We start from the raw sequence: 22,898 nt of genomic DNA on the forward strand, positions 1-22,898 counted from the left end.
AATCCTGATTTGTAGGTCTACAGGTCGGTAGACCTACCTACCTAGGTACCCAGGGTACCTAGCTGGCATACGTCCGGGGACATACACGGCGCCTTAATACGGTGGTAGACGCTCAAGGGTGCATGTATAAGTTCCAATAATTGATAGTCATGTTATCGGTAGGCAAACTCGTGCTTTATGCTTTGTGGCGGAAATGGTACTTAGGTACAATTACACATGCGTGAACGAGCCGCCACGAAGTAGGACTGGGGCTAAACGTGGGCTATCACAAGGACGCAGCGCAGATTGTAGTCTTGTGACCCATGCTCAGGTAAGAGAAGTTCTCAACAGGTTACATATATATCAATTCTTACGAGGTCCATTTTCCTTGGTGGAACAAGACACTTTGGATGGTATTGAATACCTCAGAGGTTGCCACCACTCCCAATTGTAACATCAACATCGTATAAATTACACTTCATTTGTAACCAGGGTATCATGTACGAATGTTAATAGCAGATGAATGGCGACTATCCAAAACAGCTACGAAGCCTCACCTCCACGTTTCTCAACCGCAGGTGCTTGTTGTGGTTCCGGCACATCCAGCTCCGGCAATGCGAGTTGGTCGAGGGGGATCAGGAGTCTCTCCCTCCAGGACGCATTGGTTCGCCGGGCAGCAATGAGCAAATGACCAACCCAGCACATGAAAATGACAATGAAACCCATGGTGTTCTGCATCGCAGCTTCGACATGGGGCCTTGAGGTCGGAATCACAGGCGGGAGAGCGGCACTGACAACCAGCGAGACCATGCAGCACACTATGATAAAAACAGCCAAGTAGCTGCCCCAAATCCCGGCAGGGGATTTCCACTCGAGCTCGCTGGTGCTCCGGCCTTGGCGTTTCATTGCGCGGTGGAGTCGAATATGGCAAATGCAAATGCTCAACCACTATAGAACGTCAGTCGACACCAGTTCCCCACCTGTTTCGCGGGTCCTGCTGGGGTTTGGGATTCACTCACTGTGAAGAAGTTGCTAGTCGAGGCCAATGCGAGGAGCCAGTCGAAGATGTAAGATCCGCTGGGAGCGGCGGTGACCCAAGCGAGCTGTGCCACCACCAAAACAGCAAGAATCGAGTTGCGCGGCAGCCCGCCCTTGGTCGTCTCCGCGAAGATCCGCGGCCCCATTCCCTGTTTGCAGATCGCCGTCAGGCTCCTCGAGGAAGCGAAGAAGGCCGAGCTTCCCATGCTGAACACCGCAGCGATCAGGAAGCCGTTTATGACGTGAGGGAGAACCCGGATGCCCGCCTGCTGGACGGAAGCCACGAAGGGCGAAACGGCGTGCAGCTTGGCGAACTGCGGCTCGCTCAAGGTTGAGGGCTTCAGCACGAGCCCGACGACGAAGAGCGGAAGGAGGTAGCATATCACCAGGCGGCCGACAACAAGTATCGACGCCAAGGGCATGACTCTTCGGGGTTGCTTGCACTCCGCTGCAGTCAAGCCCAGCATCTCTGTTCCGCCGTAGGCCATTCCTGCAGCAACGAAGACTGATATAAAGCCAGCTCCGCCGTTAAGAAAGGCTTGTCCACTGCGATACCGTCAGCTGACCTATCATTTAAAAGGCATATTGCGTACACAGCTACAAGTGGCCAGGGGTCAAGAGGGTATGACTTACTTCTGCCAGTTCTCAAACCCACGCCCATCGGCTTCGCGAGTTCCCCCACCAGCAATGACACAACCCGTAACGGTGAAGATCATCAACACAACAATCTTCGCGATCCCAAGCGCACGCTCAACCTCAGCATACGCCTTGGCCCCAAAGACATGCACAGCAAACAGCCCCAGGATAAAAACAGGCACCAGCGCGACCCGGGGCACGGCATCGCCCCAGAACCGCTCGATCAGGATGATGACGGTGACCTCAAAGGGGACGATGAGCATAAAGTTGACGTTGTAGTTCCACCCCATGGCGAACCCCCAGCTGGGCGAGATGAAGCGCACCGAGAAGTCGTAGAAGGAGCCCTGCACGGGGAAGCTGGCCGAGAGCTCGCCCAGCGCGCACATGGTCAGCCACACCGCGGCCCCGACGACCGCGAAGGCGAAGAAGAGGCCCCCCGGCCCGCCCTGCTGCAGCGCCTTTGACGAGGCTATGAACAGGCCCGCGCCGATGGAGCCGCCCAGGGCCATGAAGATGAACTGGCGCGTTGAGATCTGCTCCCTCAGGCCGGTGTTGTTCTCGGCCGGGGCCTGTTCGCCGGCTGCGACGGAGACGGTGTCATTGCTTGAGCTGGCTGTCGCGTGGCTGTTGGTTTTGAAGAGGGTTGATATTTTGGACGCCATTGCGTCTTCTCGTGTAGGTGCTTTCGGACGCTGGACGTTTCGAGTTCGATTGGCTCCGTTCTGTGCCTCGACAGGAGCCGGCAGTGGTGTATACTGTTCCCGGAAACCGAGGGTTGCTTTTGACGTATTGATGACTGAGATGAGACGTGGGGATGCCCGGCTTTTGATGGAATCTCGCCTAACATCTGGGAACCAACCTCGGCTCAAGAGCTCCCACGCCGGTCGGATGTTTACTGACAGCTAGCAGGTCTTAAGTGTTAGTTTGTGAGTTTAGCTTGGCTAAAAGTTGAGGCTATATCCAGTCCGTTGCTGATAGCCCTCGCGTAACCACATAGCCGTGGAGATAACCTTCGAGTACCTTTAGTTTGTCACTGAGATAGTCCATGCTAGGTACTCAATGACGTTTCGAGTCGCGTCCAACTAGAGTCAGGAACGCACACACAGGGAAAGGAGAGCGTTCTTTGATGCTCTTTTCTTGGACAGGCGTCTAAAGACAGCAAGCCAGGTCAATACATGGACAAGCTCAACACATACTCGAGCCATGAAGCGCGGGGACGCGACATGTGAAAAACTACATCGCTCTCCATCCTTGCCCCTGCCATGTTCCATGTCTGCACATGTCATTTCTTGTGCTAGGAGCTCCTTGCCTTGCGCTTCAAGAACGTGGCCAAAGTCGCGCTGGCCAGACTGATTAGCCTTGTGACGGGAAGTCTGAGCGCTATCTTGACCCCGGGGCCGGTAGCCTCACGGACTGGCAGCGTGCCCGGCTCCCCTAATGCAGCGCCTGTTGAACACGCACACAGGCAGCCTAGCGAGTCAAGTGATGGCTGACAGAACAGAACACGATGCCATGTGACCGGGTTTCGAAGGGAGTGTCTCAACTTCGTAGCGTTTCGACAGTACTTGGACTAAGCAGCAATGCTCACTCATAATTAAACCTTCCATAACTCCACGCCATGCAATAAGGGCAAGACCCGGCAAAAGTAGCGCCAAGCGACCGCCTGCCAATACAGAAAAACAACGCCGACACCAAAAGACAAGCCGAATTAGCAAACACCCTCGCTGACACCGGCAAGACCCTCCCACGCCTTCTCCACAACCTTCTCGCCCATGCCAAACACCCCACTCAGCTGCGCCAGCGAGTCGACCCGGAACTGGTCGGGGCGCGTCCCGTTGTAGTCGATACCGTTCATGCGCGCCACCAGGCTCTGGGCCTTCTTCGCGCCGAAGCCGCGGAGCCCCTTGATCAGGCTCACGTCCCGCGAGTTCACAATCTCGAGCAGCTGGTGCGTGCGGGGGTCATCGGCGGGAAGGTTGGCGAGGGGGTTGTTGTTGGCACCCTCGTGGGATGGGGTCTTGGACCTGGCTTTCGGTTGGGAGCGGGTAGGTGCGCTGTCGACGTAGCTCTCGTCGGCGTCTGCGCCTGCGTCGCCATCGACATAAGGAGGGTCGTGGGTTTCGTTTTCGTCATCCGGTTGGGGCTTTGCAGCTCTCTTCCTGCTCCTGGGCTTCTCCTGCTCCTGGGTCTGTTCGCCTCCCTCGGTGTTAGCGTTCTTGGCGGCAATCTTCGCCTTCAGCTTCTCGATCTTTCCCAGCAGCTTCGGTTGCGTTGGGAAATACCGTAGCGCAGACTCGTAGCATGTCAGAGTGCCCTCATCGTCGCCCTGTTCTTTTAGCTTCCTGGCTTGGAGCAGCAGTCGCATGCCCTCGGACTTGCCACCACCTGCTTCACCATGTGTGTCCTCGATGCGTCGCTCGAGCGCGTCGAGTCTTCGTTGCACGGCTTCACTGATATCAGCTGAAGCTGGTTGGATCGGAAGAGGCGCATTCTCCCCCTCCCGAGACTGTGCTGCGATTTTGGAAGCTAGAATCTCCTGCACCTTTCGCTCAACCATCTCCTCAATCTGGGCGGCTGACATAGTCACGGATTGCGAGGCCGACACCGCTTGAGGCCGCGCCGCCGCCGGCGGTCGGATCATCTTCGACGGCCGGTTTTGCCCATCGACAGCGTCAGACTTGCGCTTGCTGGAAAGTACATTGCGTGGTGCTGAAGACATGGCCGCCGCGGCGGGACGAGAAGCCGTGGTTTTGGTGTCTACGAAGACACTGAACAACTTTGTGGGCTTGTCCCTGTTCTTCTCCTTGTCTGCTTTCTCCTTCGCGACCACCCCCGCGTGGACGTTGTGCGCATTTGTCAGCGGCCTCAGAGGCTGTCTCTGGATCCCGGTACCGCTAAGTGTCATAGACCGCGGTGCCTGCTTGAAAACAATCTCGTTCTCGATCTCCCGGACCTCGATCCTCTTGGCACGCGAGCTGACATTCAAGCTGCTCAGTGTGTCCAGGTGATAACTCCGGATGGGGGCAAGGTTGAGAATCATGACAGTGATCCCGTTGTTCTGGCCGAGAGATAGGATCCTGGTCATCTTGGATTCACGATAGGGAATGCGCTTGTCACCACGAGAGATGGCGTCGACGCATTGCGAAAGGACAAAGAGGGACTTGTTGATGGCGGCAGACTCGACCAGACGTTCGCGGTTGTTCTCGGTGCGACGGTTGTCCTCTGATCCTGCCAGATCTATCATAGACACTGTGCTCTCCAGCACTTGTTCGCCCGTCGTCTGGGTAACCTTGACGCGCAGGATGGCGTGACTCCGGCTGCTGTGGGCATTGAGCTTGGTGGCAGCCGTGATACGGTTGTTGTTGGCCTCGATGTACAGCTTCTCAAAGTTGTTGAGGTCTTCGCATGGCTGCTCGGACAGACCAACCACGATCGTCTTGCCATTGGCCTCGCGCAGGGGCAGTCCTGAGGGCGTGCGCCTTTCGGGAGGTTGAAGGAGGTCGAACACTTTGTCATTATAGATCTCATAGTACGAAAGTGTGACTTCGACTGTTGTCGCACCATCCGAGTCCTTGGCGGTCTTCTTTCCCCGGCGGAAGACGTTGCTCAGGAGCCGAGGAATGAGTCCCCTGTCTGCCAGCTTCAGCCCGCCTCGCATGGTGTGTGTTTTGCCGGTGCCAGTGACCCCGTACGCGAATATGGTGACATCGAGGCCTTGGAAGAGGGCTTTCATGTGGGGAGAGACTGTCATGATAGAAGGTCTGTCAGTGGCTGCGACGGCGATACGCTGGGAACAAAAGGCGACCTGCCTTCGGCAGTAAACAAAGCCTCCTGCGTGGCTGACTGGTCGTAAACACCACCGAAGGAGAAATTGAAATCCTCAGACTCGTTCTTGGGATTCGGTATCTTGACGACGGTTGGCTTGGTGCTGCCATCTTTGCAGTCGGCGCGGACAATCACGTCCTTGTCGGCCTCGCCCTCCAGCAACGGCCGTATCCTTGCGACGACCCGGACAGACATCTTTGGAACCAGTGCAAAACCGCAGAATGAAAGAGGAAGACCAATTGATAGAAGAAATAAGCCCAATTGACAAATACGCGTACAATTGAATGGCCCCTTTCCCCTTCTCCGTGCTGCGCGCAGGTAGGTCCCGGAGGCTGATGAGCAGCTGCAGGTTGGAACAGCACAGGCCGACCCCTGTCCTGTCTTGTACAATATTGTCGAAGGTTTTGGTTGTCGCAGCAACGGCAGCCTGCCTAGCTTACCCCTGTCGCCCTTTCAAAGTCAAAGTGGGGTGGGCCATCCGTCTCACAGCTCCAGTTTTGGTGTGCTCGCCTGGCCCGTGCGCCGCCTTGGAGCTCTGCCGTCATATCCCAGGGAACTGGGCAGGTCCGAATTTTGACGATGCAGCCGAAGAGCGGGCTCGCACGCATTCCCACGCCAGACGCTCCTTCGCTAGTAACTGCTGCCACCGAGCAGCCCACACCCGTACGATGCGAGGTCAATTGCCCCTGGTGAGGGCAGTGCGGCCTCTGGGCAGGGTACGGCCCTCCTGGATCTGCCTGCAGTGTCGCGCGATCCAACTGAGCGCATCGCCAGCAACAGAGTCCCCTCGCACCGGCGGCGATGCATTCGGCGCAGCTGTCGAGGCGAGAGACCCAGCAGGTACTTCTACTTATTATACTCGTGTGTGGAAACCAACCGGCCAGCATGCTGACATGCGCTGCAACTAGATGCTCGGTTCGAAGTGCTCGGCTCTCCTTACTCCCTCCTCTCGGTCACTCTGTCAGCCTCCCAGAAGCTCTACACAAGAAGAGGCACCCTCGTGACAGTAGCAGGCAAGGCGGAGAACGTGAGATCTTTCGTCAGTCCTCTGTGTCATTCATTTGACTGACAGCCATTCGACAGACACAATCCACCCTCCGACTCCTCTCACCCTTTCGCCATGCCCTCCTCGCAATGCCCTTCCTCTACCAGCGCATAACTGCCACCTCGCCCGTCACAGCTCTAATAGCTACCAAGTCGCCCAACACGACATTCTCCATCCTGCACCTGGATGGCACCACCGACTGGCAGGTTGCCCAACGGAATGCCCTCCTCGCCTGGACCGGCCACACCTTGAGCATCACACCTCGAGTCCAGCGCGGTCTGGCACCAGCACACTGGGGAAACCATCACATTACAGGCAGGGGCCTGGTGGCATTGGCTGCCCCGGGGCAGATATACCAAGTCACGCTGGACCAGGGCGAGGAGCTGGTCGTTCATCCCAGCCATGTCGTTGCGTATAGCGTCGGCAGGAACGCCCCGCTGCCCTTCCGGTTCAAGAGCTCATCCTGGACGTTATCGATCCCATCACTGCCCGAGAGTCTGGTGCCAAAGGGCTGGGCCAAATTCTGGAAGGATACGAAAGAGACAGGTTTCTACAAGTTCGTAGCCCGGGTGCTGTACAGCCTGCGGACAACAGCTAGGAGGTCCATCTTCGGGGACCGGCTCTTCCTTCAGTTTAAGGGGCCGACCACAATACTGATGTCCAGCCGCGGCGTCAGAGTCAGCGATGTTCTGACGAGGGAGCAAGTCAACGAGATCGCAGACGTCGAGGCCGGCGTGGCCCCCAAAGCCGTGGAGGCGGCTGCTAAACCCCAGAAGACGCTGCCAAGCCCTGACACAGCTGCCCAATCCAGCGACAAGCCGTTGAAGATGCACGTGGCTACGGTCGGCAAAGACGGCAAGGTTCACTTTGAGGAGAGCAAGGAACTGAAGGACTTCGTCAATTCATGAGCGACGAGCTAAGGCGTGGCCGATCGCAGCCCGAGAGAGGGCCCCCCTACTCGCTATAATTCATTTGTAACAATACAACATCTACCAATAAACCATCGCATGCGAATGTGACCACGCAGTCGCTCACGCGGGTGGTCTGGGCAGGAAAACGAGTCTTTGTTGGCCACTTGCGTGACGGGATCAAATTGACGATACTCGATGAATGCCTCTAGAGTCTAGAGGTGTTGTTTGCGCCAATTTCATGGTCGTTTCGTGGTATAGATCGACGAAGCCGGGGCGTGAATCATCTCGCTGAGTGAGATTTATGCCACGTCAAGGGGGGCTGACGATTCACACCTCCCGGTTCGTTCATCCAATTGTCGGTGTACCACAGGCTCGGATCAAGTCAAATAAGGCTGGAATTCCCAGTGGCGGCGGCGTTATCTGATCTACGAGATAACTTGGCTTGGCATGCGCTCGAATCTCCGAGATGGGCCTTCCGAGTCCGACGCCTTGGTTCGTCCCGACTCGGGACTGCCAAGTCATTGGAGGCCGACGACAGGGGCCTTTGTTGGAGGGCGCGTCGCGTGGCCTCGCCTTTCGCTCCCACAGAACTCCCGATCAAGACGGCGCGTTTTTGGCCCGACCTTTCTTACCGGTGCTAAGACTCGCTCCCTCGGTGCGGCTACGGGATGGTGCAACTAGTTCAGGACAGCCACTCGCGCTTATTACCTCCACCACCCGTCAAACGACACGCCTGGGCGGGCATCATCACCGACTGCAATGTCGCCCAAACATTACTGACCGTGCTATTGAATATATTTTATACGGCCAAAATGTGGGACAAACAACTTGTACTTATTACCGCCTGGATCCCTCAAGGACCCTGCCGGCAGGAAACGTTGAAAGCATGTAGCCCAACACCCCGTCGGTCTCGTCCACGGCCCTACGTCCTTTATCTCCGGGGTTGGAAGTAAGGCAGCGACACTAGGAACGACGCCATGCTTACAGTTCTTAAAAATTCGGCACGCTGCATTCTCCAGATCGGGTTCGGACCAACACTTCGGTCCTGAGGGCTGGTTCCTAGAACCCTGGAGGTGGTCAGCCCAGGGCGCCGTGGCCTTCTGTTGCTTCTCTCGGTCGGTCCCTCAAGAAAATCGGCTCGTAGCTCCGACCGAGCTGGGGATAGGTCCGTACGGTTGGGTATGAGACGGAGCAATTTCCATGCGCCTCCCATCACATTATGAATCATTTTTTTCAATTCATTAATTAAAAAGTCTTTATTTTCCCGCTGTTTATTGTCAACTGTCTGACATTCAAGATTTAATGGACTGATACTGAAGACAAGATCAGCTCCGTTTTCGTTCAGTCATAATAACCAATGAACCCCTTACCCAAGTCTTGCCGGGCATTCAAAATAAGGCTGCCAACGCTTGTCCCTGAGGCTTAAGCTGTGAGCGAAAACAAGCTAATTAGTCCAACTCTGGGTCGCCCAAAATCTTGACGCCCAAAGCCGAGCCTCCCACGTATAAGTCGCAAATACCACCAAAGAGTCAGTCAAAGTCAAAGTCATCGCCATCATGTCTGACACCGTCAGCGCGCACTCGGACTCGTCGAGGGACTTGGAGGACCACAAACAGAAACAGGTCGATACGGACCCCTACCAATCACGAAGGCCTTCCCTGGATCGCATCCAATCGAAGAACAGCCAGACCAATGCAAACATTAGTGGCGAACCGAGGAACGTCGCCGAGGCAGATATCGAAGCAGACGAGAGGGAGCAACGAGCGGTCGAGGAGAAGAATGCCGGGGGCCCACCGCCGGGCTCAGGCTTCCACCCGAGCGACTTCCCTGATGGCGGACTCCAGGCCTGGCTGGTCGTGTTGGGCGGCTGGTGCGGCCTCTTTTGCACCTTTGGTTTCGTCAACTGCATCGGCGTGTTCCAGGAGTACTACCTGCGCGGACCCCTCTCCAACTACTCGGCGAGCACAGTGTCGTGGATCACATCGATGGAAGTCTGGGGGCTCATCTTCTTCGGCATCGTGTTCGGGCGGGTCTTCGACGTTTACGGCCCCCGCTGGATGCTCATTATCGGCACGGTTGTCTACATCTTCGGCCTGATGATGACGAGTCTCTGCACCGAGTACTGGCAATTTTTCCTCGCCCAGGGCGTATGTTCCGCCATCGCCGCCTCCGCAGCGTTCAACGCCTGCATGACGAGTGTCTTCTCGTGGTTCTTCAAGAAGAGGGCCGCCGCGCTCGGGATTATGGTCAGTGGCAGCTCCGTCGGCGGCGTGGTCATGCCCATCATGATCCAGCAGCTCATCCCCAAGATCGGCTTCCCCTGGACGATGCGAGCTGTCGCGTTTGTCTACCTGGGCTTGTTGGCCATAAGCTGCGTGACCATCAAGTCCAGGCTGCCTCCCTCGCCGAAGCCGCTCGTCATAGCAGACTATCTGGCAGGCTTTAAAGAGCCAGCGTTCGCGCTGACGCTCGCGGCAAACTTTCTCTTCTTCTGGGGCATGTTCATCCCCTTCAACTACATTATCCTACAGGCACAGCAGTCCGGCATGGATCCGACTCTCGTGGAATACCTCCTACCTATTATCAACGCTCTCAGGTAAGAGATGATAACATGCTGCTCTCAAATCAGAAGTGACTGATGCTAATGTGCCACGACAGTATCATCGGACGAATCGCCCCGGGCTTCATAGCGGACAAGGTGGGCCGCTTTAACACGGTCATATGCATCTCCGCGCTATCAGCAGTTATCACACTCGCCGTCTGGATCCCTTCCAACAACTCATCGGCTGCGCTGATTGTGTTCGCGGTCCTGTTTGGTTTCGCCTCCGGTGGCGTCATCTCCATCAGCCCATCGCTCATCGCGCAGATCTCAGACATCCGCCAGATCGGCAACCGCAACGGCATTGCCTTCGTCGCGATGAGCTTCGGCTCCCTGACCGGCTCACCCCTGGCTGGCGCGATTTTGTCCCGCCAGAACGGTGACTACCTCGGTCTGCAGCTGTTCTGTGGTCTTGCCATGGCCTGCTCGGCCTTTGTCTACGTCGCCGCGAGATGGGTGCAGGTCGGGTTCAAACTGACAAAGATCTGAGACTTTTTTTTTTCATGCATGTACGATGGATGTGGTGCAGCTGGATATTCTTTCACGCCTAATGATACCAAGGGGGATGTGTAACGGCATATATCCATGGCTTTAGCATTTACTCGGAAGAAGGCTGCTTCAGTTAGGCGCATCTGGTTTTCATACACCTGAGGACGAGGACATCAGACAGCTCAATATGGCAACATAGCTCTCCATGATAATTATAATCACCTGCAGACACCTCTACTCCAAATATTCTCAAGCTCCCAACGATCACAACACCTTCCAGACGCTTGCATGCACCCCTCGCACAGATTAACCATCCCGTCACGAGAGAGTCTTTGCCGCCGAGCAAAAAGCTCATGCAGGTCTCTGCCTGCGGCCCCCCAACCACACAAATGCCGACGTTGCGCAGCGCCCATTCCTGCCGTGGCTGAGCGCCACGGGTCATGTGCGACCCGTAACGCAAGCGAAGAGAAAGAAAAAAAAAAAGTTGCACTTTTCACCGGGCGGTGCCAAATGGCACGCTCCCGGCTTGTCTTACAACGGAAACGCCCCACAAATATTACCGCGCAGAAGCAGCACATCCTGCAAGAGTGTACGGATATGTAAGCTGTGTGTACCACCGCACCATGCTCGCACCCAACATGCGCCCGGCGCAGCGAGGCAGGTGGCAGGCAGCAGGGTGCTGATCCTTTCCCGCGCACGAAATGCTGTGCCGCATGTTACACACCTTTTTTCTTTCTTCTGGTCTGTTCTTAGTCTGCTTGCCCTCGCTAAACATCAGCTGCGCGCCCCGTTGTCTGTTTCAAGCTGCGCCAAGTTGTGATAAGCCCTGTCCCGTGCCGTGCCTCCCGGCGCCCCGCATGGGGGTTGGGGATGGGTGAGGCTTGTGTCCGGTGGACAGGCAGCCAGAGAGAGGGTGTGCGTGTGTGCGCAGTGTGTGAGAGAATGGACATGCAGGATGATGAAGTCCGTGGGAGTTGTCCACCGCGCCGGAAACTGACCCTCCCTCCCCCTTCGCACGTAGTGGTAGTAGTTGGACAGCTGGCAAAGCCTACATGCTAGCTCTGTTTCGAGCTCGACCTGTCTCATGCGCTGTTCGAGCCACCGGCCCACCAGTTGGATTTGTCGAAACCTACCTGCTTATGCATGTGGTGCTCCGTATGTACAGACTGCCCACCACGAGGCTCAAACATGAGGCGTGGTGATTACATCACGCTGTCTGCAGCGGGGAGCCGAACTCAGGAAGCTTATTCTGACTGGACCAGTCTAGGCCGCTCTAAATCGCCTATTCTTTCGAGATTGAACCCGACGAGGCCTGCTGCTCAGATCTCAGATCCCAGAAATATCAACTCCAGACAACATGGACAACACGGCCCTGGTCGGAGATGTCGACGAACAGCCACAATCATCATCATCCAGATGGTACCGCAAGCCAGATGGCCCTCACAGGATGGCAGACATCCCGGCCCAGAATCAAGAACCCCATTCCGTTGCTCTGACCGAGGAGGACGACGACGACCACGTCCGGGACGTCGATGGGGAGAACTCGCCCACGCCTCACTCGGCCTGGTACCGAAAGCCGCGGCCGGAACGAGACTCGAGCCTCATCGAGCCGGACCCCGAGCTTGCTGAGCAGGCGGACGAGAAGACTAAGAGGATATGCGGGTGCTCGAGGCCGACCTTCATCATTGTCCTGTTCTTTGTTGTGGTTGTGGTCGCTGCTGCGATCGGGGGTGGGGTCGCTGGAGCGCAGGCTTCGAGGTGAGTGTGTCCTGTGTCCTGTCTACTTAGCTCTGTCATGATTGATGAGCACTGATGAATGCTATTCAGAAACAAGGGAGACGACACCCAAACTACTGCGTCCTGACTGTTTCGTAAAAGATGCAAATATTGTTCGTTGCGGGTCGCACCCAAACCCAATTGCTCATCAGCTAGAATCTGCTTTCCACATGTTTCTTGAGGAAGAATGGGTGTGAAGAACATCGAATAGTACCAGGCACGGCATATTCCTGGCTTTTATATGTGGCCAAACTTGGAAAAGATGTCCCTGGGTAGCCGTAGGACGATTTGACTGATCTGCTCATTCATGGGCCCCCAACTGACGCGTTGGCGAGTAACAAACCCAAATGGCGGGCCGATCACCCCAACAAATGCAAAAATGGGAGAAGTAAAATTGCTGTTGGGGCGACTTCAATCTTGTCTAAATCATCTTGGTAGTCTCTTTTCTACTGAGAGTGTCTGACCCAATATGGTTGTGCAATAGAGAACTTTTAACCAAATCCCATGGCTGTCTTTCCTGCGGTTACCAGTTGATCGGGTTTCAAGTTGACACTTAAGTTCTTGTGTCAATACGAGTGCACTACCTAGGTAGTTGGTTCAAAGTTCACATACAACACAGGCGGGTATAAGAGCTAATACGGACTAGAAAGCTCGTTCTGAAATTCTGTGAAGAAATTAGAATGAAAGAATAAGTACACGAACAGAATATCCAGTGATAGTCATTTGACTCAAAACCGGTTGCCATCTGGCCTTTCCCGAGGCCAAGCTCCCTAAATTCCGAGACCACTCAATTCCCGTTGAGCATCAGCAACATAAGAACCAATTCTCACAGAGACCGAACAGACTGTTGGCGTTCATCATCTTAACATCCGTAGGTTGAGATCGTGCTAGCGAACCCCGAAGCCACGGTAGCCTGAAGAGCATCGACCTGGCTGGTGTAGGCGGAGTTGACTACAAAGTATCAGCAATGATGTTTACGGCAACTGGGGAGGTCTCCATTGACTTACTGGTGCCTTCGAGGGCGGTGAAGAACGCATCGGAGTCAGCCTAGTGACTATATTAGTATCTGTCCCTGGCTACAGTAGGTCACTATTAGAAATTTTCAAGAGGTCAGGACGTACAGAGAGCGTTGACAGGGCGTCGCAGACGGAGCTCGTGTAGCCAGAAGAAGCGACAACCGATTGCTACGAGGGGCACATGGTCAGCATGCAAGATCATAATGCGCACTAACAACTCTTATCCCCAAAATCCGGTGTCTAGGGCCTACCTTGGCAGTAGCATCACCGAGCGTGTCGGTGATCTGAGCAGTCAGGCTCTGAACGTCGGCGTAGATGGTAGCCGAGTCGGCGGCAGCCAGGGCCCCGGTGGAGGTGACCTGGGAGGTGGCCGTGGTGATGGCGGAGGCGAGGTTGTTGTAGCTGGTCAGCAGGGAGAGGGCCTGGATCAGGGAGCCAGTGAAGGCGTTGATGGCCGTGTTGAAGGAGGTCAGGTCCGAGCTGATGTCGGCGATGTCCGCTTCCACCTGTGCTGGCGTTCGCTTGTCGACTGGGCTGCCGAGGGCGAGGCCCAGGAGGCTGGCCATGGCGATCTTGGAGAACTGCATGTTGATTGCGGTGGTATTGTTGAGTAATTCTTGGGTTGTGCTTGTGGGCTGATGAGAGGCTGATTCTTTCGCTCTTTGTCTTCTGGTCTCCAGAAACATCTAGATATCCCCTCGAATTTATAGATGTTCGACTTCTTCCCCGTCCCCGAGGCGGCGCCCGCGGATTCCAAAATGCCATCAAGCCGCACAGCAATTCTGCATGTTCATGAGCAACGCACGGCCAAGTCGTCGAAGCATGTTACACTTCGTGCCAGCCCGTGACCAAAGCATTGGCTTCGGGGTGAGGTCGACGATGCCACCTGCCTAGGTGTTTATCCCATTATGGAAGTGCCTCCGGAAGGCGGGGCTGGTCTTGGATGCCACCCGTGTAAGTCATGTTCCGCCTGGACCAAGCTGGAGGCTTCGGCGGGTTTCACGGAGCCGGTGGACAGGTAACTTTCATCTTCTTTAGCCCTTCGTAAACTTGAGTGTTACTTTGAGCTGTCAGCCTGGCCACCAGGTGACACCCGATGAAACGAGGTTGACAACAGACCACGGCGACGACAGCATGCTGTTGCTGGAGCCTTTGCGGAGCGACCCGGGGAAACTTTAGAACCTTAGAACACCAGGCCCATGGGGTGGGACGCTCGGGACTTGAGAGGGGTAAATAAAGTTAATCTTTCGGGAAAAGAACCATACCACGTGCGTGGATGTAAGGTCAAGTCTCCTACATAGAGTTCACGACTCAGTTGGCGATAAGACTGGTGAGGGGACGGGCTCAGCTATGTGCAAATGGCCCATCCTAGCAAGGTACAATCCGGATCGACAGGGTCCAGCTTATGCATATTCCGACAGGACTGATAAAAAGATCGATTACCCAATCACTCGGAGCACATGCAAAAGTGTCCGCGGACAGCCTCGAGCATCCTGATTCCTCCTTGGCTACCCCTAGGTAGTCGCAGTTCCCCGCTTCGACGTTGCAGCCGCGCGAGATCTCCCTGCATCGCGGGCTGCAACCTCCCGCACACCCACTCAGCGTTGACACATGTATAGAAGTGACCATGCGCGTGCAGGAATCATGACCAAGTTTTGGAAGTTATGGAATCCGCGGAGGAATCAGGGCGGGAGGTGGGCAGTCATGGAGGGGCATGTCTTGTAATCACGACTTGGACATAGCTACCTACTTAAGTAGGTAATGGTATGCCGAGTGCCCCAAGTTGGCATTTTTAAATCTCCAGCGCAACTATCAGATGGCGGCTCGGGCTTTTGCGTGACAAGACACAAAGCCTGGTTAGATACAGTTGTCCAGTAGCCAACTAACAGACGTATGATTCAATTAAAGGATTCCCGGTAGCTTGGTAGGTACTTGAGTACCCTGATCGCTGGCAACACAAGTCACTGCGGGATCACTGCCTACCTAGGTAGCTATTTGCTCTAATGCAATGATATCATCTGAGAACTATTATAAAGCCACTAGAAACTACTTGCTGGTTTCGCTTCTATTCTGTATACGTCCGAGGACATACATGGCGCCTTCATACGGTGGTAAACGCTCAAGACTCAGCGCTTAACAAAACTTGGAACATACGATATCGATAACAGTGGTTAAAATACGGTAGGTGAGACTACTTGGCTACTTAATTATAATAGGTCTTGGCCTCCTGTCGAATTCCTTTTATGGTGCCATTCTGCTATCTGCATTTTGGTTCAATTCTGATTGCATTCATCCTCACCCTCGCTATGATCCAGAGCACTAGAGAATGACTCTGAACGAGGAACACATGGAAATAAGAAGCAGTCGAAAATGGTAATCTTACTCAGCAAACCGCTGCAGGATGGTAACTCAGGCGAGAAAAGGCGCAACAAGTGAGCTCTACCATTTCAAACGCGCTACGACAAGGAGAAATCGAGTATTGAACGCTTGTGCGTATGCTTCTTTGATTCGCGCAGTAGTACTTAAAAAGTATCTTCAGGCGGAAACCTTCAATTCAAAATGCTTAAAGCCCAAGATCATATTCACACGCACGCCCTTACAGTATCATGATAAAGCGCGGGTCTCTGTCGTCGCCGCAGCCCTCGAACTGGGCGTACTTGCCAGCCTGCTTGTCCCTGTTGACCTTCCTGCAGTAGAGCACATTCGCCAGGACGGCGACCCAGGCGTAGCACAACAGGCCCAGAATCACCGTGTGGCCCTTGTGGTACAGCGGGCCTTCCTCCTTGGGGTAGATGAACGCTGGTTTGAGAGAAGATGTGGTTAGCAACCCAGGGCCGATGAAATGATTGTGAAAATACACACGCAAACGCCATAATCCAGAGACAGAAGGTGAAGAGAAGGAAACCCGGGGGGAGGGGGGTGGGCGGCTCGACTCACTGGCAACAAACCCCCCAGCGTTGGCGATGGCGAGCTGCAGGGCCGACGTCGTGGCGCGCTTGTAGTGGCCGGCTGAGTTGTTGGAGTTCCAGACCAGCACGCAGGGGACGCTCGCATACATCCCGATGGCCATGAGGCAGGTCATTGCGAAGCGGGCGGGGGCGGACGTGACGTTGGCGATCACGGCGTAGCCGGCGATGGCGACGGGGAGGGTGAACAACATGATCGTGCCCCGGAGTTTCAAACGATCGGACAGCAAGGCGACGAAGACTTTTGTTGGTAGGGGCGCACATTAGCGTCAATCTGGTGTGTCTATAATTTGAAAACGCCCCCCCCCCCCGGGGGGGGGGGACGGAGTGAGACTCACCTGTCACGGGGGTGGCGACCGCGTAGGGGATGACGGACCAGAGCTGGGTCTGGTTCGCGTCGGATGTGATGTGCATGTCGTTGATGATGGTTGGGAGGAACAGGCCGAAGGAGTAGAGGCCGGACAGGATGGCGAAGTAGGCCGTGGCGGTGAGCCAGACCTGGACGTTCAGGACGCCTCGTTTGACCTCGGACCATCTGAACTTCTCTTCCCTCTCTACGGAAGGGCTGCCAGATATAGGTCAGCATACAATACCACGCAATCAAGAACGTTATCAAGGACGTGATTATCCAGTGAAGAAGACACGCGAGACAGACACCGTACTCACCTGAACCTCTCCGCACTAGGCACCTCCCCAGAAAGCCGCTTCGCAGCAAACTCGCGCTCCTCAGGGGTAAGGAAAGACGCAGTGTGCAGGTTACTAGCAAGGAAGAAGTACGAGATGGCACCACACACGACCGTGAGCAACCCCTCGACTGTGAGATGGTTAGAAATGACTCTTTTCACCGGGTCCTTGGGGCCATACTTATGAAAATCCATCTCCAGCCCTCAAGGCCCCCACGAGGCCCAATGGCAGACAGGCCGCGGGCGAGCAGGCCCCCAAAGGCGCCCGACAGCGACGCGGCGGTGTAGAAGATGCCGATGCGGAGCGCCATCTCCCCCCGCGTGTACAGGCCCGAGAGGTACAGGACCATGCCGGGGAGCAGGCCGCCCTCGGTGGCGCCCAGGATGGCGCGGACGGCGACGAAGGAGCCGTAGCTGCGCACGAAGCCCAGGCACATGGTCACGGTGCCCCAGGCGCAGGCCAGGGCGGCGAGCCATACCCGGGGCGTGAGGCGCTTGAGGATCAGGTTTGAGGGGAGTTCGCTGTGGTGTGGCGCTGTGGTCAGCTCCGAGTCCTTTCGTCGGGAACATGGTGCTGGGGGGGACGAGCTGGTAGGTGACACCTAGGCCAGCCCTATGGGGAGGAAATGTCTATGGTGGTTGAACCCCTTGGTGAACTCTGTACCATAGGGTCGCATGCCAAGGTCGCACGGCGTTCGGATGCTGCGCGACAGGTCGTGCCAATCATGTACTGTACTCACCTCGCAATATACGTTGCATAGAACACGGCCAGGCCCTGGTTGTACTGCAGGCTGGAGATGTCGAGGTCCTCGGCGAGGCCGATGATCTTTGCGTTGCCGACATTTGTCCTGTCGAGGAAAGAACACAAGAAGAGCAGGGCGAGGATGGGAAGGACACGCGTGTCAGTCTTGAAGAGGATGGACCTGGTCAGGCGGGCGCTGTGCTCGTGGTGCAGGTGGGAGTCCTCGATGACGGCCGCGGACGGCTTGTCCACGTCGTTGTCGAAGTCGGCGTCTGCCAGGGAAGACGGCTTCATCTTGGGGGTCTAGAAGGCAACTGCAGAGCTTGTGAGAAGCGTGGCACGTATGGCGATGAGAAGAATAAAGTTGACAGCGGAGAAATGAATCGGGGGCCGAAAGTTATTATACAGTGGGCCGGAGATAACAGAAACAAAAGATGAATAGAACCGATAGTCTGCCCGTCTACACGTGTACGTGTAACCACAGAGATTAGACCGGGCACAAGACAGACATGACGGGAGCAAGGTCACAGTGACGCGAGACATCTGGCACCCTGGGCCACTAGAATACCATTAGAATACCATCCATGTTGGGGAGCCGAGTGAATGGGAGCGAAGGGGGTTGGCCACCCCGTCTGCCCGTCCTGCCCGTGAGCCCGTCAGCCCGTCCGTATCTCTGGGCGTGGGGCAGCGTCTGTTCCCCAGGTCCCCAACGAAGCTTGTCATTGTCAAGCTTTTCTCCAGGAGAACCCCAGAAAGCCCACCAGGGCCAGCGACGAGAACCCACTTCCCCGCAATCCACCAGTGCCGGCCCCCGCAGCTATTTGTCTCTGCTATCCACCCACAGGCTGCTTTTCCGGCGGTCGTCAGCAGTGCTCCTTGCGAGGGCGTGAGGGGGCCTCTCAGGTTTTCCGGGCCTAGGCCGTTTTTGGGAGACTGGGCCTGGATCCAGGGCCAGGGTGTCGGGACTGCTGTGAGACCAGGAGACTGGGGATTGGGTACATGAATACACACGACAGACGGTGTGGGTGTGGCTTGACTCGCTTGCTATGAACCACTACACGGTGAGAGGCGCGTGGAAGAGGGCGGGGGAAATAGACTTAAGCTCTTAATGAGAGAGAGACATTGTGTCGGGAAGGAACATTGAATACATACTTAAGTATGTATAGATACTTAAGTAGACTCGACACCTTGCATTCATGCCACAGCCAGCCAACATGAACAATGCCGTCCCAAGTCGACTCGTTCATCCTCCTTATTAGTCGTGTTCGCTTCAGACGAGGTGCTTGCGACTACGGAGTGCCACAGTACACAAACAGGTGGACTCGTCCGATATATGGCGACCCTGAGACTGACCCTGACCCGAGCGGTGGTTGTTCTGACCGCCGAACGGTTGACGTCAGGGTAGCGCCGAGGCTCGGCCCTGGAGGATGAACCATTAACACATTGGTTCCAACGGGCTATTCCGGCGACATGAATATGGAGAAGCCGAATGCCGCCCGACCCCTACCTTGTCCGTGGCCAGACCCCAGCTCTGGATTTATTATTCCCTTCTTCTCGTGACGCATGTCCATTGCATTGGGTTTGTGACAACTTGACTTGACCATATACGCCGTCGCCGTCGCCGTCGCCGTCGCCGTCGCCGTCGCCGTCGCACACATCGTCAAACATGGCCGCGACAACACGCCAGCTGAGGCGCTCAGTGCCCTCCCTCCTCGCCTCCGCGCAACCATCACCAGCAGCAAGACAAGCAGCAGCAGCGGCAGCGCCACTGTGCCTGGGCCGCTACAACTGCCTGAGGAGAACCAACGGGGCCGCCGCCCTCGCCTCTGCCACGGGGGCGACATCCCCACGGCGCCTCTTGTCGTCCTCGAAGGCGCCGGCGCCGACCCGCGGCGGGTCCAAGCTGTTCGAGGACGCCGACGCCGCGGTGGCGGACGTCAGGTCCGGGTCGACGATCCTGTCGTCGGGCTTTGGCCTCTGCGGCGTGGCCGAGACCATCATCACGGCGCTGCACCGGCGCGGCAGGGACGGGCTGCACTCGCTGACGGCCGTGTCCAACAACGCCGGCGTCGAGGGCAAGGGCGGGCTGTCGGTGCTGACCAGGGCGGGCCAGGTCGACCGGCTGGTGCTCAGCTACCTGGGCAGCAACAAGGTGCTGGAGAAGAAGTACCTGGCCGGCGACATCGCCATCGAGCTGTGCCCCCAGGGCACGCTGGCCGAGAGGATCCGCAGCGCCGGCGCCGGCATCCCGGCCTTCTTCACCGCCACCGGCGCCCACTCGCTCCTCCAGGACGGCAAGATCCCCGTGCGCCTGTCCCCCTCGGGCAAGGTGCTCGAGGGCGGGCGCCCGCGCGAGACGCGCATCTTCGACGGCAAGACGTACCTGATGGAGACGGCGCTCCCGGGGGACGTGGCGATCCTGCGGGCGTGGAAGGCCGACAGGGCCGGCAACTGCGTGTTCCGGTACACGACCAAGGCCTTCGGGCCCATCATGGCCAAGGCGGCGCGCCTGACCATCGTCGAGGCCGAGAACATTGTCGAGACGGGCGAGCTCGACGCCAACGAGGTCGACCTGCCGGGCATCTACGTCGACCGCATCGTCCCGGCCACGGCGGAGAAGCAGATCGACATCCTCAAGCTGCGGGAGCCTGAGGGGGGCGGTGGCGGCGGAGGAGGGGCGGCTGCGGCGAGCCCCGCGCAGGAGAAGCGCAACCGCATCGCGAGGCGCGCGGCCAAGGAGCTCAGGGACGGGTTCTACGTCAACCTGGGCGTGGGCCTGCCCACGCTGGCGCCCAGCTTCGTGCCCGAGGGCCGCAAGGTGTGGCTGCAGAGCGAGAACGGCATCCTGGGCATGGGCCCGTACCCAACCAAGGACGAGGTCGACCCGTAGGTTCTCTCTTTCTCTTTCGTGCCTCCTCTTCCCTCCTGACACAGGCTAACCCCCCCCCCCCCCCAGGGACATCATCAACGCAGGAAAAGAGACGGTAACCCTCCTCCCGGGCGCGGCGACCTTCGACTCGTCCGAGTCCTTCGCCATGATCCGCGGCGGGCACGTGGACGTGTCGATCCTGGGCGCGCTGCAGGTGTCGGCGTCGGGCGACCTGGCCAACTTCATGATCCCGGGCAAGGTGTTCAAGGGCATGGGCGGGGCCATGGACCTCGTCTCCAACCCGGACAAGACCAAGATCGTCGTCACCACCGAGCACGTCGCCAAGGACGGCTCGCCCAAGGTCGTCCAGCTGTGCACGCTGCCGCTCACCGGCGCCGGCGTCGTCAGCACCATCATCACCGACCTGTGCGTCTTCCAGGTCGACCGCGAGGCCGGCACGCTGACCCTCACCGAGGTCGCGCCGGGCGTTGACGTCGAGGAGGTCCGGGCCAAGACGGACGCCAGGTTTGAGGTGGCTGGTGACCTGCAGGTTATGGAGTAGGGGGGGTTTTGCTGCAACTTGTTACATGTCCTCTGTAGATAACGCATCTTGGTCGTTTTGGTCATTTCCGCCTGGAGTTGGTGTTGGTATTGTTGGGCAGTCGAGTGTGTATATATATATATATATAGAGTGAATGAGGACGACTTGCCCTGACGAGTGATTTATACGGACAACCCACAGATGCATACATTCTGTCTGTCTGCCTGTCTGTCTGTCTGTCTGTCTATCTATGTACAAGCAGTCCGAGTCTCCCCCCCAGACCAGTCCAACACCTACAGCTTAGCAGCAAAGTTACTCCCAATCGCCTCGGCGATCCCATCCACGCTCCGCAGCACCCACTCCCCGCCCTCGTCGCCCGCAAGCCACTCGAAGCCCTCCCGCTCCGCCTCGCCCTCGGCCTCGGCGACATGCAGCCCCTGGTCCACCGCCTTGCGCAGCCCAAAGACATGCGACAGCACCTGCGGGCCCACGCCCGTCTGCGCGCGCAGGCACGCGATGGCCACGAGGCTGGTCAGCACCCGCCCCACGCCCGCCAGCCCGCCGCGGTCCTCGGGCGTCCCGTCGGCGGCGGTCGGGTCCGCCAGCAGGGGCCCGTAGTGGCTCCCGTGGATGTGCACGGGCAGGTCCGGGTGGCTGTCGGCCAGGCGGGCCGTCAGCTTCTCGTCGAACGGGTCGTAGACGCTCTTCCACAGCGCCAGGCCCGTCCTGTGGCGCAGCGCCAGGTTCTCGGGCGTGATGGCCCTCGAGGCGCGGGTCTCGAGCTTGGTCTGGACGCCCCTGGGCAGAGAGGCGCGGAAGGCGCCCAGGCTGTTTATGGAGCGGGGGATGCCGTTGAAGGAGATGCACTTGAGGCCGACCTCGCGGATCAGCTCGGCCGATGGGACTGGGGACAGGGGCTTGTAGGCCTTTGCGGAGGGGTCCGAGGCGGTTGCTTGCAGGGCTGCGAGGGAGTCTGGGGAGTTGAGGGTGAATGTTGCTGCTGCCTGTGGTGTCGTCGTGGTTCAGCACCTTCCTTGTTCAGAAGGAGAAGAGGAAGGGAAGACCAGGACATACGGAGAGGACGATCCATGGCCGTGGGCCCAGGTTCTTGGAGTGGGCCTCGCTGGCGATGCGCTCGTAGATCTTGGCGATGCCGACCGGGGCCTTTGCGGGCCCTGGGCGGGAGAAGGGGGCATTGACCAGCTCCTTGAGGGCTGGGGAGAGCTTCGACATGGTGTGTGTGTGTGTGGTTGTGGTGTGACAAGACTCGGTGGTGTGTGTTGTGGTGTTGAAGCCGTCCGAGTCTCGGCAGACAGATTCTCCAACTGCAAGTCCCGGCTTGTTTGTGTCCACGGCCAAATAGCCTACTTGGATTAGATATAATAACAACTAAAATAACAACAGTAAATAAAAGTGTGAGCGTAGGATGCGGGACAAGAACAGAAAATCAAGTCAACGGAGCAATGGCCAAGAAGGGGTGCCGAGGAACGGCACGGCAGCATGGCAACAGGTCGTGTTTCTTCTGGCGCCCGTTGTTTGGTTGGTTGCATCATCGTCTCACTCTTCGCCGTTGGGCCGAACCGGCAGCGACAGCGGTGGGGGGGAGTGGGGAGGGGCTGAACAGCTTCTGTGGGGCGCTGGTGCTTGTTGCTGTTGTGCGCCGCGAGACTTGAGACTTGCATGCACACCTGAACAACGTGCGGCGGGCAGAAAAACCACCGGGTCGGAAAAGCCGCGGATCTGGGTTCGAGTGAGTGCAACACGGCCGAGATTGGCGTGTCGG

The 22,898-nt window shown here is 57.2% G+C and overlaps 9 protein-coding genes across 9 annotated transcripts; 4 read left to right on the forward strand and 5 right to left on the reverse strand.

Moving 5' to 3' along the window:
• Nucleotides 1–522: 522 nt before the first annotated feature.
• KVR01_008133 (uncharacterized protein) lies at nt 523–2,315 on the reverse strand (the record flags this gene model as incomplete). Its single annotated transcript, XM_044794328.1, has 3 exons — nt 523–927; nt 999–1,563; nt 1,651–2,315. 3 exons carry the CDS (start codon nt 2,313–2,315, stop codon nt 523–525), a joined length of 1,635 nt encoding a protein of 544 aa, XP_044643111.1.
• Nucleotides 2,316–3,205: 890 nt separating this feature from the next.
• On the reverse strand, nt 3,206–5,811 carry KVR01_008253 (uncharacterized protein). The gene is made up of 2 exons (XM_044786601.1): nt 5,463–5,811; nt 3,206–5,397 (listed from the first exon to the last, which is right to left on the reverse strand). The coding sequence occupies exons 1-2, from the start codon at nt 5,671–5,673 to the stop codon at nt 3,362–3,364; spliced, it is 2,247 nt and encodes a 748-aa protein (XP_044643231.1). The 5' UTR covers nt 5,674–5,811; the 3' UTR covers nt 3,206–3,361.
• A 335-nt stretch (nt 5,812–6,146) lies between these two features.
• Nucleotides 6,147–7,431, forward strand: KVR01_007842 (uncharacterized protein; the record flags this gene model as incomplete). Its single annotated transcript, XM_044784592.1, has 4 exons — nt 6,147–6,167; nt 6,222–6,318; nt 6,387–6,505; nt 6,562–7,431. 4 exons carry the CDS (start codon nt 6,147–6,149, stop codon nt 7,429–7,431), a joined length of 1,107 nt encoding a protein of 368 aa, XP_044642820.1.
• A 1,559-nt stretch (nt 7,432–8,990) lies between these two features.
• KVR01_008321 (uncharacterized protein) lies at nt 8,991–10,522 on the forward strand (the record flags this gene model as incomplete). The annotated part of the gene is made up of 2 exons (XM_044781561.1): nt 8,991–10,030; nt 10,093–10,522. 2 exons carry the CDS (start codon nt 8,991–8,993, stop codon nt 10,520–10,522), a joined length of 1,470 nt encoding a protein of 489 aa, XP_044643299.1.
• A 1,357-nt stretch (nt 10,523–11,879) lies between these two features.
• Nucleotides 11,880–12,386, forward strand: KVR01_007835 (uncharacterized protein; the record flags this gene model as incomplete). The annotated part of the gene is made up of 2 exons (XM_044786898.1): nt 11,880–12,280; nt 12,350–12,386. 2 exons carry the CDS (start codon nt 11,880–11,882, stop codon nt 12,384–12,386), a joined length of 438 nt encoding a protein of 145 aa, XP_044642813.1.
• Nucleotides 12,387–13,160: 774 nt separating this feature from the next.
• Nucleotides 13,161–13,901, reverse strand: KVR01_008359 (uncharacterized protein; the record flags this gene model as incomplete). Its single annotated transcript, XM_044784475.1, has 4 exons — nt 13,161–13,249; nt 13,306–13,345; nt 13,420–13,482; nt 13,566–13,901. 4 exons carry the CDS (start codon nt 13,899–13,901, stop codon nt 13,161–13,163), a joined length of 528 nt encoding a protein of 175 aa, XP_044643337.1.
• A 2,009-nt stretch (nt 13,902–15,910) lies between these two features.
• KVR01_008050 (uncharacterized protein) lies at nt 15,911–18,208 on the reverse strand (the record flags this gene model as incomplete). Its single annotated transcript, XM_044794683.1, has 6 exons — nt 17,704–18,208; nt 17,145–17,485; nt 16,947–17,094; nt 16,619–16,845; nt 16,252–16,521; nt 15,911–16,113 (listed from the first exon to the last, which is right to left on the reverse strand). Exons 1-6 carry the CDS (start codon nt 17,997–17,999, stop codon nt 15,911–15,913), a joined length of 1,485 nt encoding a protein of 494 aa, XP_044643028.1. The 5' UTR covers nt 18,000–18,208.
• Nucleotides 18,209–19,312: 1,104 nt separating this feature from the next.
• On the forward strand, nt 19,313–22,211 carry KVR01_008156 (uncharacterized protein). Its single transcript, XM_044787824.1, has 2 exons — nt 19,313–20,591; nt 20,662–22,211. Exons 1-2 carry the CDS (start codon nt 19,372–19,374, stop codon nt 21,134–21,136), a joined length of 1,695 nt encoding a protein of 564 aa, XP_044643134.1. The 5' UTR covers nt 19,313–19,371; the 3' UTR covers nt 21,137–22,211.
• On the reverse strand, nt 21,297–22,762 carry KVR01_007981 (uncharacterized protein). The gene is made up of 2 exons (XM_044794385.1): nt 22,190–22,762; nt 21,297–22,119 (listed from the first exon to the last, which is right to left on the reverse strand). The coding sequence occupies exons 1-2, from the start codon at nt 22,346–22,348 to the stop codon at nt 21,409–21,411; spliced, it is 870 nt and encodes a 289-aa protein (XP_044642959.1). The 5' UTR covers nt 22,349–22,762; the 3' UTR covers nt 21,297–21,408.
• Between the last annotated feature and the right edge of the window lie 136 nt (nt 22,763–22,898).

This window comes from Diaporthe batatas, assembly GCF_019321695.1.
Source record: "Diaporthe batatas strain CRI 302-4 chromosome Unknown Contig00009, whole genome shotgun sequence".
Classification (NCBI taxonomy): domain Eukaryota; kingdom Fungi; phylum Ascomycota; class Sordariomycetes; order Diaporthales; family Diaporthaceae; genus Diaporthe; species Diaporthe batatas.